General features: G+C 48.8%; 1 protein-coding gene across 2 annotated transcripts in view; it reads left to right on the top strand.

The window, feature by feature from the left end:
* The window catches only part of PACS1 (phosphofurin acidic cluster sorting protein 1), a 140,229-nt gene that overhangs the window by 115,105 nt on the left and 10,632 nt on the right, over positions 1-14,492 (top strand). The window contains exons 6-15 of one of the 2 annotated variants that reach the window (XM_059401138.1): positions 176-267; positions 363-443; positions 3,180-3,239; positions 4,087-4,247; positions 4,611-4,704; positions 10,205-10,285; positions 11,613-11,728; positions 11,902-12,034; positions 13,239-13,343; positions 14,060-14,166. In XM_059401138.1, the coding sequence (XP_059257121.1) occupies positions 176-267; positions 363-443; positions 3,180-3,239; positions 4,087-4,247; positions 4,611-4,704; positions 10,205-10,285; positions 11,613-11,728; positions 11,902-12,034; positions 13,239-13,343; positions 14,060-14,166 (1,030 nt within the window). Of the gene's footprint in view, positions 1-175; positions 268-362; positions 444-3,179; positions 3,240-4,086; positions 4,248-4,610; positions 4,705-10,204; positions 10,286-11,612; positions 11,729-11,898; positions 12,035-13,238; positions 13,344-14,059; positions 14,167-14,492 lie in introns of both variants that reach the window. The other variant, XM_059401129.1, reaches the window with a different exon arrangement.

The raw sequence follows: 14,492 nt of genomic DNA, 5'->3' as shown, positions 1-14,492 counted from the left end.
TCTATGAAAAAAGTGTAGAGATCCCTGAGAATAAATGTGACCTTCAATGGCTGTGGCTCTCTCCTCTACCCCAGCCATATTTCCACCTGACGAGAGCCATGACTGTAGCCAACCCAGCTCTCTTAGGCCAGATCTTCAGATCGCAAGGTTGTCTTACTAAGGTGTCTCTTTCCAGATCGTTCTCCTGATATTGACAATTATTCTGAGGAAGAGGAAGAGAGTTTTTCATCAGAGCAGGAAGGCAGTGATGATCCATTGCATGGGCAGGTAACTTTCCACAGCCCCTCACGTGTAGCGTCTGAGAAATAATTCCAGACACCCCTGGGATTTCCCAACTTCATTCCATCCACCTACCCCCTTAGGACCTGTTCTATGAAGATGAAGATCTACGGAAAGTAAAGAAGACCCGGAGGAAACTAACCTCGACCTCTGCCATCACAAGGGTGAGCCTCAAAGGTCCCGGGAATGTTTTAGCTGAGATTTTAAATTTGAAGGTAGGAGGGAGTGGTGTATTGAAACTTCCTGAGGTCTTTTTTAAAATATGCACATGAAGGTTCTGGAGGTTCTGATACACCCCTTTATCCCCTCCACCAGCACCACCATGTAATTAAGAGTCACTGTTGTAGAGAAGCAGTGTTACTTATAGGAGCGTGTTATATTTTTCAGGTTATCTCGGGATAGAAAATAGGTTGAGAAACCTTGTTTTAGACTTTGCAACAGGTAATGCTTCTTCAAGAAGCAGAATGCCTCGGGCACCCCTCGTCCCCTCTCCAGGTGACTACTTCAAATTACGTCCTACCTACCACATAGACAGACACAGTCTTTTCTAGGGCTATCACCATTTTTAATCATTTTAACCCAGAAATAATAGGCTAGTGCTTAGAACTGGGTTTGGTAAGGTCTAATTACATTGGGTATCATTCCTGCCTTAATGGATCCATAATCTTAGAAGCCAAATGCCTTTGAATTGTGTCTCCTGCATAAGATGTCCTCAGGAGTCACTATTTTTGGTGAAATTAGAATCCTGGACTAAGACACTTAATACCCGAAAAAAAAAAAAGACACTTAATAACTGGATTTCTAGGTTAACTTTGGGGTTGTTGTTTTTTATTTTTGTTTTTGTTTTTGTTTTTTAAATTAAATGTAATTTCATTTTAATTGCAGTATGGTTAACCTACAGTATTACATTAGTTACGGTGTGTAATATAGTGATTCAGCAGTTCTGTACATGACTCCGTGCTCATCGTGATATGTGCAGTCTTAATCCCCTTCTCCTGTTTCACCCAGTTTGTTCTCTGTAGTTCAGAGTCTGTTTCTCGGTCTAGGTTAACTTTGATGCTGGAGTTCCTGTGCTAAAGTGTGGGAGAGTCAAAAGTGCTAGAAACCCAATTTCATTTTCCCCCCACATATCCTGATTGTCTAGAGTAGAACTAGCTTAGGGACCCCAAGAGCAGAGATTTCCATCACCTGCAGGAATGAAATAAATGTCAGCCAGACCTTCCAGATGTGTTGCCTCTGAGCCTGGCATTCGCGGTGAAACCACACTGTCCTCTCTCCTTGCCTCCTTAGGCATTACTGGCCTTAAAGTCCTCAAGACTGTGGCCTTGATTTCCCCCATTAAATAATGAATGACTAGAGAGTGTGAGAACTGTTTTGTCCTCAGGTATCTAATCCCTGCTTGGCACTCCAAAATGGCCTGGGTAGGGCATGTCCCCAGGGCCTCAGACATCTTAGCTGTTGTACTTACAATGGGGAGAGGTTGGAGGATCCCTTTGTGTTGTAGCTTCTTCCGTTAAGTTCTTCTTTCTCTGGCTCCGCAAAGGTGGAGTCACCTTTCCCTGTGGTCTCGGAGGAACCATAGCTTTACCCTATTATATGACCAGAATTCAGCACTCCTATTAATATCCTTTTCTTGAAAGGTTGTTCTTTGTTTTTTGTTTTTGGGGTTTTTTTTAGCTGCAGGCTCTCTCCAGTCAGATTACCAAAGACTTGGAATGGTTCTTTAGTTTCTGTCTCCTTTTGTACACATGCATTCTTCTCTCCCTACCAAGAATACTTTGTTCTAGATACACTAATTGATTTGCTGCGTTTTTTTCTCTGCTATGGATACCCTTTCTACCTTTGGAACCCCTGCTTTTTTTCTGAAGGCCTGGCTCAGTCTTATTCGCAAGTTAGTCTCTTCCATCCCCAGATGGCAAGTCTGTCAGGCAGAAGTACTTCAGACCAGTCATTGCGCCTGGAGTTAGAGACATAGAAACAAGAAAGGCCTAGTCCGTGCCATCAAGGAGATCACGATGTCCGAACACAGACAGCATCTAAACCAGCTGCTACAACACAGTAGAGTAGGTGCTAGAAGTTAGAGCTTGGCGTAAGGGACAGCGATGGTGCGCAGGGGAAAGTGGCCGACTCTGGGCAGGAGTGCCAAGAGAATGTGCAGACAGGGCAAAGGATACGCTCTATAAAGACCCCCATGCCTCTCTTTACAGAACTATCAGCAGTTTCCACTTGAATAGACGGGGGAGGTGTTCAGTGGTGACATGGAGCTAGGGACAGGCAGGGAAGTCCTCAGACAGACCCATGCTTAATGCCGCAGCTTTCTTCCCTGGGCACTGGGGGCCAGTGAAGACCCCTGATTCGGGGAGTAGCATGATGAGGTTTGCGTTTGTAAGGATCACTGTGGGATCTGGAGAGAATAAGACCAGAAGCTAGCTGGGAGTGTGAGGCTGAGGGTGTGGCGGTTGAAGGCCGTTGCAGTGACCCCACAGGGCTGTGGAGAGAAAGGCCTGAAGGACAGCAGTGGTATTGCAGATGAAAGAGAGAGTCGGGGTTAGTAAACAGTGGTCTATGAGGAGAAAGGGGAGGGAGACACTCTGGGTTCAGATTCCTGTGATCGGGGGTTGTGATAATGGTACCCAGGATGGGAACACGGGGAGAAGGTGATAATTCTTGGGAATGCTGGACTGGAGGTGCCTGTGTGGATGCAGCCGGAAATCATCAAGCAGCACCACGTTTCTGAAGGACTGGAGAAAGGGAGGGATAGAAGCTGTTTTCCCATCTTTATGTCTTCCCACAGTGCTTTGCAAAGGAAAGAGTGGGCTCTGGATCACTCCGTTGGCTTAAACTGGTCGTTGTGCATGGGTGGGTGTTGTTGAGAACTTCTGTGCCATTTGTTCCCACAGCAACCTAACATCAAGCAGAAGTTTGTGGCCCTCCTGAAGCGGTTTAAAGTTTCAGATGAGGTACGACCCCTTACTCCCAAGGTTGATGGTGAGTAGAATTCCCTGAGTTTCACCCTTGTTCCTGGGGTGCATTTTTTCCTGCCCCTGGGAGTCGGGACTACAGGACCCCCAAATGAGAGAATAGCTAAAGAAGGGCTTTAAGCTACATAAAAAGAGAAAGAAAGGATTCGCGGTACCTGCAGGGAGGGGTAGTGTGGTTATACTCGACTGTTGGCTAACGCCACCCTTCTGGCATGGGGCATTAGTAACGTCTGGTTGTTGTTTGGTTTTCCCTCCTGTCAGAGGGAGGGATCATGGTGCACAACGACCTGTGAGGTAGTTGAGAGTCCTCAATGGTTGGCCATTAAGTAACCAAGAATCGGTCACGGAAAGAGAAGCAGTGTCCTCCCTGGGCTCTGACCAGCCTGGTCCCAGTTTTCATAGGCTTGGCTTCTCAGTGCGCTGGAGAAGAGATGGAGAGGAAGATTGTTCAGAGGTTTCTTTGTCCTTCTGTGGGCTCCTCAGGAGAACAGGACCAGCCTGCAAGGGGTCGCAGTCTTCTGGGTTCTCTCGCACCTGTTCTCTGGCAGAGGTCCTTTAGCACTTCTACGTTTCTTCCTTGTGCCAGGCCCGTAGCATGGAGTGGTAGGGAGACACTGAAAAGAAGAGGTGGTCTCACCACATCCCCGCTCTCAGGATTGGGTCACAGAGAGGACACCAAGGTTACCTCAATGAGTGTGAAGCTATGGCCTGTCCCTTAAGGAGGACGAGTTAAGGAAGCCAGTTGGTACCCATCAACCAGAGTTGCCCATCTACCATAGCTGTTAACAGATGTAACCCCAGACTCAAAGATCTTTTTCCCCCATAGGTAGGTTTTGGCTTGGAACATGTATCCCGAGAGCAGATACGAGAGGTGGAAGAGGACTTGGACGAACTGTATGATAGTCTGGAGATGTATAATCCCAGCGACAGTGGCCCTGAAATGGAGGAGACCGAGAGCATCCTTAGTACTCCGAAGCCCAAGCTCAAGTGAGGCCCAAACCTCTTCCACCAGGTTGTCTCCCTGCGTCTCTCTGAGCCAGAGTGACCTCCTAGACGCCCTCCCTCCCGCCCCCTCCATTATTGGGGTATCTTGGCTCCTCACCCTCGTGGAACCTCCAGCTGTCTGGATAGAGATCACTGTTTTTGCCTCTAGCTGACAAAAGTCCTGATAATCTCGAGTCCTTTGATCCAGGCCCTGCTGGGTCACCCACTGCCATGTCCTTCCTCAGCAGGCATGTCCTTCAAGCCCGGGTTGTCAGCCTTTCGTGCACACCATCACGACCCAGCTCTCATGAGCTGCTGCCCTGGGCCCTGGTGGCCACTGACCCTGGCTGTGCTTCTTTGCCGCAGGCCCTTCTTTGAGGGGATGTCGCAGTCCAGCTCACAGACGGAGATTGGCAGCCTCAACAGCAAGGGCAGTCTCGGCAAAGACACCACCAGCCCTGTGAGCAAGACCAATGGCTGTGGGGGTCGGGGAGGGGGGCCGGGGAGTGTTGGGGCATAACACTCTGGGCACTGTGCTGCTGGCTCACCTTGTGGTGCTGAAAGAGCGGGCTTCTCCTTTTGTTTTAACTTGGGTATCCTGACTGCGGTCCTCCTGGGAGCTTGGTTCTCATGGGCATTGCTGTGGCTATTTGGGTGTCCTTTTTGGTCAGTTCCTGCTACAAGAAGGAGCCTTCCCTCCCAGAACACACAGTATTAAATTTCTCCCTCAACATGCGTCACATGGTTGCTGGGAATATGGCATCCTGCGGTGATAAGTAATGGTGCTTTCCAGGTGGAGAAAGAATGCAAGGAGGCAGGAAGCCCACAAGGTCTAATCAAAGATGCCACATAGGCTTTATTCAAAGACGCAGGCAGTACTTGCAAAGAATTACAAATTTGACGGGCAGATTTCCATTTCGGCTGGTGACCGAGAAGAAAGAGTTGCTCTTCCCCGTAGTACCCAAGAGCCCAGTGTCATCCTGGACCATGCTCTGTCCCTGCTTGGGAAAGCTCTCCCTATGGCAGTGAATCAGAGGTTGGAGCCTGGGTTGATGCTGTATCTATGTCAGGCCCTGGGGAGCTGTTCTTCCCGTCGTTACAACTAAAGGAAGGAGATGTGCGTGGTTTTAGTGCAGTTTATGGTTTGCTGTTGCAAGCACAGTGTCTTTCCTGTAGATCAGAGAAACTGAATCCTTTAAGTCCTCCTATTCTTCCCGCTTTAAGAGAGGGCGTACAGAGCTCACCTTGAAAATAGGTATTACTTGTGAGGAAATGCTGTGTGAGACATGTGAGGCATGTGAGGCCCTCCATCGCCTGAAAAGCCCTGTGACTATGGAAAGGCTGCCGCCTGTCCCCAGTGTGTCTGCAGACCAGTGGGGCTGCTCGTGGCAGTGCATGGGCTGCCTTACTACTTGCTGCCACCAGGTGGGGCTGCCACCCACCTTATCCCTCTTCCTGGTAAGGCACTGTGGGCAACTGTCTGGCCCTAGAACAGTGGCCCCAGCTGGCATTAGTGAGGAAATGTGGGGTGGAAAACAAGCAGAATCCCTCCGACAGAGAAGCCTCTGGCATGCCACTTACAGACCCTGTGCTCTGTGACCTGCAGCTGAGGCCTTACCTTGCTGTTTACGTGGCTTTTAGCTACTCTTTCTTGGGGGGGGTGGTAGGAGGTCCTGCTGAATGGCCCTGCTGAATCGTCAGTGTCCACATAGATCACAGGCTCCTACAGCCAGATTCCATCTTAATTATAAATACAAGGGTTGACTCTTCTAGAGAGGAACCTGGGACCGGGCCGAAGGAGAGCTGTTTCCTAGTGTCCTAGGAGTGTGGAACAAGGAGTACGTAACAAAATGCAGTTAAATTTTTAACTGATGGGGCGCCTGGGTGGCTTAGTGGGTTAAGCCGCTGCCTTCGGCTCAGGTCATGATCTCGGGGTCCTGGGATCGAGTCCCGCATCGGGCTCTCTGCTCAGCAGGGAGCCTGCTTCCTCCTCTCTTTCTCTCTCTGCCTGCCTCTCTGCCTACTTGTGATCTCTCTCTGTCAAATAAATAAAATCTTTAAAAAAATAAAAAAATAAATTTTTAACTGATATAATGCCCCAAAGCACTGAGCATAACACTGACTTGTAATGAATGCTCGGTAAATGCTAGGGATTGTTATTATTAAATTGATACATTATTTTATACTAATGAAGGTATTTCTGGGTTGATAGAACGTGTCTGCAGGTTCTGCTTTAGTCTCAGTTACGTGGCTAACATGATTTAAAGGGGAAACCACTGATGTTCTGAGCCTCCAGGTGCCTTAGAGTTGACCCAGCAGGCCAGTTAGCTCAGAGTTAGGACAACTGAGTATCAGTCTTAACAATATAATGGCCTAAGGGTCCCTGTCTACGCAGAACATTCATCTGGGCAAAGTGGGACTGGGTTGAGAGCACGTGGTCTGGAGGAAGACTTCTGAGTTTGAATCTCGACTCCATCATTCTACTGGCTGTGTGATCTGGGGCCGTTGTCAGGTCTTCGTTTCTTCATCTACAAAGTACTTGTTAAAAGCACACACCTTGTAAGGCAGTGCACAGATATGATGATCCTCCATGTGGCGGTGGGTTGATGGGTGGATGGATTTACTACTCAGCGAGCGTGCGGTGAACAGAAGCTGCCGTGGCTCTTCTCCTTACCGTCAGTTAGAACCGTTTCAGTTCTGCTCTCCTGAAACTGTTGGGATCTAGCTGTCTTTGTCATGAGTCCTTCAAATCCTCGTTCTGCTGGCCAGATTTCAGACTTGCTTTGCTGATTCTCTGTGATATTTCTATTTTGAAGAGGCCCATATGTTTCGATGTGGATGTGGAATTTTGGAATCCTTTTAGTATGAAAGGCCCTTCGGGAATGACAGAGTGAGCCGTGCTTTTACAGAGAACTGCCCAGTATATTAGGGAAAGAACACTGAGATTGTGCATACGTGGGCAGGTGTGCACATGCAACCCAACTTTTATCCTCTGTCTCTCTCTGACTTCCTAGTGTTGTTACGTAGTTGTTTTTCTTAATCTTCTTTTTCGTTCCCGAAATTTCAGAGGATTCAGTTTATTACTAGAACCAGAAGGTATTTCTGCTGACACAAATTATTACAGTTGTTGAGGCATCTGGATGGCTCTGTCAGTTAACCTTTCAGCTCAGGTCATGATCTTAAGGTCATAAGATCAAGCTCCACATGGGGCTCCGCACTCAGTGTGGCGTCTGCTTGGGATTTTCTCCCTCTCCCTCTGCCCCTGCCTTTGCTCACTCGAGCATGCTTGTTTTCTCTCTCTCTCTCAAATAATTTTTTAAAAATTAGTACAGTTGTTGAATTTTCCCAAAACTGGGAGCCCACAGTAGCAACATAATTTGGTTTTCCAAACTGATAACAGTAGGTGCTGACAGTGCTTTAGTTAGGGAGGTCAAGAGATGTAGCCTTTCAGCCAAGACTGCCTGCTGCTGGAAGTTGTTATTTCCATTGCACTGCAGATGATGGCGTTTGAGACTAGTACTTCATAAAATTGATAGCCTAAAATACCACCCCACTCTGCTCCCCCAATCTCCACAGGAGCAGGTCCTCCTCCTGCAGCAGCCGGCATTACCCGACGGGCGCAGTGCCTTGGGCTGCTGGCATCTGCCTCCAGTACCACACAGTTAGATGCAGCTACGGCACAGCTGGTGGTCCGGGGCTCTGGGGTGAGAAAAGCCCTTCGTATTTATAGAAGTAGAAATTTGGAGAATTGGGAGTTTGCTTCTAATGGGATTGTTTGGAACATCTAGAAGAGTCAGGAAATAGCCAGCAGGTTCCCTCTGATGCCAACCCAAGTGAAAGTTGTTGCAGCTTAACCACGGAAACAATTCTGTACCTGTTGGAAGGCTTAATAACAGGATGTGCTCTTTAAAGCCCTCCAGCAAAATGATGTTAATGCCCCAGTTCGTTCTCCTTGAATGGGTTTAACTCATTTGTCATACTGAGATCCAAAATGGAGTGAAATCATCTTCAGTCTTTTTTTTTTTTTTTTTAAGATTTATTTATTTGAGAGGGGCGCCTGGGTGGCTCAGTGGGTTAAACCCTCTGCCTTCGGCTCAGGTCATGGTCCCAGGGTCCTGGGATCGAGCCCCGCATCAGGGTCTCTGCTCAGCTGGGAGCCTGCTTCCTCCTCTCTCTCTGCCTGCCTCTCTGCCTACTTGTGATCTCTCTCTCTCTCTTTGTGTCAAATAAATAAATAAAATTTAAAAAAAAAAGATTTATTTATTTGAGAGAGAGAGAAAGAGCACACCTGCGACAGGGGAAAGGTGGCATGGAGGGAGGGAGAGACTATCAAGCAGAACCCCCCCCCCCGCCCGCCACTGAGCACAGAGCTCCGTGCTGGGCTTCGTCTCATGACCCTAGGGTCCTGACCTGAGCCAAAATCAAGAACTGCACACTTAATTGACTGAGCCACCCGAGCGTCCCCATCTTCAGTCTCAAATCTGACCAGGACTTTTTCACAATTCTGGACTCTGTTGGCATTGGTATTCACATAGATAATGTGCAGTGAACTAGCTGTGTAATTGGAGGCAAAGCGACTCCAGACCTGGAGTCACAGTCAGATAAAGTGTGTTGGGTTGATCTTGCAGGTGGTTTTGGACAGTGGCTCTCTACCAGGGGTGATTTTTGCCTCCTTCCAAGGAACATTGAGCTCTGGCAGTGACTAGAGACATTTTGATGATCAGACCTGGCAGGGGTGGTGCTGCTGCTGGCATCCAGTGAGGAGAGGCTGGGATGCTGTTTAACATCCTGTGGCATACAGGACAGCATCCCCCACAATGAAGAAGATCTGGGCCAAAGTGTCATCGGGGCCGAGGTGGAGAAAACATGGGCCTGCTTGTTCATTAGTTTGCCAAGTGTCCCCTTGAACTTACATGCCCCCCGTTTCTCAGTACTATTTATAATTTACTCAGAAAAGGGACTTTGAGTAATTGGGATGAAGTAGGATATCTTTGATCTTTCCTGACTCCCTGGTTTCCGAAGAGATTCACTAAGGCCAGTACCTTCCCTACCTCTAAGACCCACAATCCTCAAATTCTCATGACTTTGACATTAACATCTGCACAGCCAGAAACAGTATTAGCAAATGTGAAAAATCTAATTTTATGTATGAGTATTTGTGAAGTAAATTTTTAATGTTTATTAGAAATGCTAGTAAGACTTGGGGACAAAGGGAAAATTCATTCATACCTAAATGGCTTGACATTGGGTGTCTTTTTGCTTAGTATATTAATTTTTTTGAGGATATTCTAGATGTTTCTACCAAGCAAAATAAATTTGGCTGCCATGGATGACTTTAGTCTCAAAGTCAAAGACCTGAACTGTGAGATTCTCCTTTCTTCTCAATAACTTCTGACAAGTAGAAGAGGCCCCAAATGTCCCTCCTGGATAAAGGGCATTTACTACATCCAGAGTCAGAGACCCTGTGGATCCCATACAAAGCCATCTAAACTTTGAGCCTCTCTTTTCTGTGACATCTTGTGAGAGTCAGAACTGCTGGGTTCTGCATCTTACTGTGTAATTTAATGATTATAAAAATAACTGACCCTTCTGACACTTAGTTTTCACAAAAACATACTCCTTATAAGACTAAAATTCCGGGTGCCTGGGTGGCTCAGTGGGTTAAAGCCTCTGCCTTCGGCTCAGGTCATGATCCCAGGGTCCTGGGATCGAGCCCCACATCGGGCTCTCTGCTCAGCAGGGTGCCTGCTTCCTCCTCTCTCTCTCTCTGCCTACTTGTGATCTCTGTCTGTCAAGTAAAATAAATAAAATCTTTAAAAAAAAAAAAAGACTAAAATTCCAAAGATTTTATGAGGTCTTCATATTAAGTGGGAGTATTTTAAACTCCTCGGGAATCTAGAAAACCAGTTAGAATGGTAGTTACTTGGATTGGTGATGACTAATTATTATAATTTTTGCAGATGGAATTGGCTGCTCTAGAAAAAGTCAAATCTGCTTGGATTAAAAACCAAGATGACAGCTTGACTGAAACAGACACTCTGGTATGTGTGGCTCAGTCCCCCATTTAACATAGTTTTTATATCTTAAATAAAACCAAAAGACCTTTAGGACCACCCTGGGATCTTGTATCTGTGGACTTGTGAATGTCCTGTGTTCTCTTTCTTCCTGGAATCCCTACCCATGAAATGTAACCTACCCTGGAGAACAGGTCATTCCCTAAATTAGCAAACCAAAAATGTCCCCATTCTGTTTTTTAACTCGATCTGATTAAATGCTAATTCAGATAACTTCTCACTCTCTGTCACCCTTATTTACTTCTGAGAGATGATAACCGGTATCTTCCTCTCAAAAACCATTCCTCCAGTGTGGCTCTTAGAGTGAGCAGGCAGCCTACACGTTAAATTTCCAAGTGACTATTGGTCAAGTGTTTCCCCTAAGAGACACGAGCTGCCCAGGAGGGCAGGCCAAGCCCTAGAGAAACGGAATGAATTGCCTGGGGTGCCCAGTTTAAACAACGTTTTCTGGGCAGCTACATGTGCTGAGCTATGAAGATGCAAAGGTGAGAACGTCATGGTGTCTGGCATCAAGATGCCACCCTCCAGGAGGAAAGACACGCTGTGTACACCTGTGCAGAGGCTCTGTGGAGGCCGAGGGAAGGACAGAGTGATTCCGACTAGAGAGGGACATCTAAACTGGGCCTCTCAGAATATGCAGAAGTTCACCCAGTGGGACTGGACATGGACACAGGGCGGGAGGGAGCAGAGAACCTTACCAATACCGTCTGGGGCTGGACTATGTATTAGCCTCACGGTGAGACCTGGTAGTTGAATGGAGTCCAAGGAAGAATTAGTTCAGACTTCGGTTTCCTATATAAATGATGGTGCCTTGAAGATCTGGTGTATAACCCAACGTTAGGCCTGATGCAGGGTAATCTAAAACTTCTCACTTGCACTTTATAGTTCACCACAAATCCAAAAACCCAGCTTCCACTCTTGCCCAACTGTGGTTCATACTGCAGAGTGGCCATTTCCGAAGTGAAACTCCAGTCATTTCACTTCCTGGTTAAAATTCTCCTTCCTACCTAAAGAAGCCAGAGCATCAGTCCGAGTTTGTGCGTTGACGCATAGTTCATAAATGCACACTGACTAGCAAGAGACAGTCTCCAGACAGTGGGTATGCTCAGTTAAGTTAAACAGAAGTCTTCCTCCTCTGGTGAGGTAGGAGCTGTAGAACCCTGTGCTTCCAAGGAAAAAAGACTAAGAGACCGACTCTCCCTGTCATGGTGATGGGCCCTGTCAAAACAGATGAGACTCCTGGGTGGTCACTGACAGGGCAGTAACCCTTGCTGTTTCCTTTCTTCCATGGCAGGAAATCACTGACCAGGACATGTTTGGCGATGTGAGCACGAGTCTGGTTGTGCCGGAGAAGGTCAAAACTCCCATGAAATCCAGCAAAACAGATCTCCAAGGTTCTGCTTCCCCCAGGTACTCAAGATGAGAAGAAAATCCTAAAACAGGGAGTAGAATTAAACCAATCAAATAGTGCCAGGCTGTGACCATGCTCAGCAGAGGCTCCTGGCCTAGGGAAGAGTGGGACTAGCCGTGGCCTTGGATTGCAAAGGCTAGTAACTATCTCCTTCCCACGTCTCCGGCAGCAGAATGGATGGGGTGCTCACACCGCGGCAGAAGAGGAGCACACCCCTGAAGGAGCGGCAGCTCTCCAAGCCCCTGAGCGAGAGGACCAACAGCTCTGACAGCGAGCGGTCGCCCGACCTGGGCCACAGCACACAGGTACCCCCTCACCCCTCCAGGCCGGGACCCTCTGAGCGTCCTCAGCCCTTGGCTTCTGTTTTGTCATCTTCCTGGGGTGGTTAGGTAGAGAAAAAAGGAGGAATACTTTGAAGTGCCCTGAGTAAAAGTCTTGAAGACAGATCTACATCAGAGAAGTCTACCATGCGCCACTCCTCATGTGGGATTGGCTTGGTAGCTGCTCTTCGGGGAGCAGAGGGGGGAGCAGGAGACACCGGCTTCGTCGCAGCCTGCATCAGCCCAAGTGGCATTTCCACACCTTGTTTGCTCTGCCTCCTCTGCCCCCATCAGACATCTGTCTGGAGACCGTGTGGTGAGCCAGTCGTTCTAGAGGACAGCAGCCGTCAAAATCCCACTGGACGTCTCCCACCTGGGCTCAGATAACTTGAGCACTACTGTGGGCCAGTGATTGTGACTTCAAGGTGACAAATCAACAGTATTAAAATTCTTTGATTGAGAGACCTAAGAGTAGGCTGGAAGAGAAGCAAAAGAGACTGGGCCTCGGGAATTCCGTCCTCTTCCTAAAGGCCAGCGGTGCAGGGGGCTTGGGGAAGGAGCTCACACAGCTCCTCCTCCTCTGGAGAACAGCAAGCCTGTTCATTTACCTGATAAATATCAGTGAGAGGAGAGTTTGTGTCAACGTGGCTTCCCGAGTTCAATGCTGTCACAGAGCTGAGAGTGAGCTGGAGACCAGAATAGACTGTGCCTGGGGCGAGGGGTCGTCCTTCTTGCTAGTCACTGTTCCTGAAGTACCTGTTGTCCTCTGCGACAGTGGGGCTCCCCACACGGCACTCACTGCTGTGCTCCTTGGTTCTCTCCCCACTGCCCTCGTTTTCACTTCGGGGAGCACCAGCTAACTGGTACCTCCCCCTCCTCTCCCGGTACTGCATGCTCTATTGTTACCCTTAAGGGAGGCTCACCGCGCTCCTCCCTCTGTCAGGACAGCTGCTGTGGCTTTGTTCCTGGAGTCCGAGTGCGTGTTCCTTAAGGACTCTGCTCACTCTTTATCCTGCTCCTTTCCGGTTTGCTCTGACCGGTGGGGTACTGGGTCTCCTCCAGAAATTCCTAGTATGTTTTCTCTGAATGCCCTTGCTCCAGAGATCTTCTACCCCACTGCTCCCTCCCCTGCCCTTAGACTGCCTGGTAGACTGCCTGGGATGCCTGACAGGCACTTCTGTCCCTACAGATCCCAAGAAAGGTGGTATATGACCAGCTGAATCAGATCCTGGTATCGGATGCAGCCCTCCCGGAAAATGTCATCCTTGTCAACACTGCTGACTGGCAGGGCCAGGTAAAGCATTACAGATGGCAGGGATGGGGAGGAAGGGTTCTGGGGAACAAGACGCAGGACATGGAGAAAAAGGAAAGTGAGCCCCACATCTCGGGCCCCTCTTCCCTGAACTCAGCCGATAGCTTTGGGATCCTGTCCTACTTCTGTCACGTTCTGGCCTGTGGGATCTCACGTCCCTTATTTTCTGTACCTCGGCTTCCTCATCTGTAGAAAAGCAACTGATCTACCTTCCTTCCTGGGGGGTTATGTGTGGTTTTCCCATCAGCATAGCGGAATAATGGTATCTTGAGAGGTACGAAGTGCTGTAACGTGCCCGAGGTGGCCCGTGGGTCCCATGAAGGCAGTTCAGAAGAGGCAGAGCCAATCCGCTTGGGCTCCCAGTCACTGCTGTCCACCCAATTAGATCCTGTGCCAGAATCCCTCTTTCCTAATAGCCCTGCCTCCTGGAACATATCCTACAGAGACAGCATTGGAATCTAAAGATTCCTTAGCCTTCCCACGTGGCCTGGTGAGCATGTCTGCATGGGCTCTAGCCCCACCTTCTCGTCAGTGGCGGCAGGAACCCTGACCTTCTCGGCCCAGCTCTGGTCTGAAGGACAGAGGCTGGGGCCCTGCACCTCTAGCTAGGCCTTGCTCTCTTGGTGCCTGTGGGAGAGCTGTTGTCCCTGCTGCGTGGCCTCACCTGTGTCCCCGCCCTTTCCCTCCCTGCCCCCCAGTATGTGGCAGAACTGCTCCAAGACCAACGGAAGCCTGTGGTGTGTACCTGTTCCACCGTAGAGGTCCAGGCCGTGCTGTCCGCCCTGCTCACCCGTATCCAGCGCTAGTAAGGGTTCTACTTACCTCCTGCCCTTTGGGGTTCCCTCTCACCTCTTCCTCCCACCCTGACTTCTAAGCAGTGACAGGACCGCCTGGCCTCATCAGACCAAAAATCCTTGGTCACTGTGTGGTTGGGCAATGGCAGGCAATGGTCCTCTGATGACCCTGCTGGTCCCAGAGGTCAGCGTGTGAAAACGTCATTTTCCTGCTCTCCCTTCCTCCCCACCTGGACTCTCCTTGACCCGCCACATCATCTTCTTAGACCCAGGATGAAGAAGATCAGGAAGAGAGAACCAGAGTTTTACAAAGGCATTTTACTCTCACCCCTCTAAC

Source organism: Mustela nigripes, chromosome 1 (genome assembly GCF_022355385.1).
Source record: "Mustela nigripes isolate SB6536 chromosome 1, MUSNIG.SB6536, whole genome shotgun sequence".
Lineage (NCBI taxonomy): Eukaryota > Metazoa > Chordata > Mammalia > Carnivora > Mustelidae > Mustela > Mustela nigripes.
Note: the sequence above shows the minus strand (reverse complement) of the source record. Positions and strands in the feature narration are given on the sequence as shown.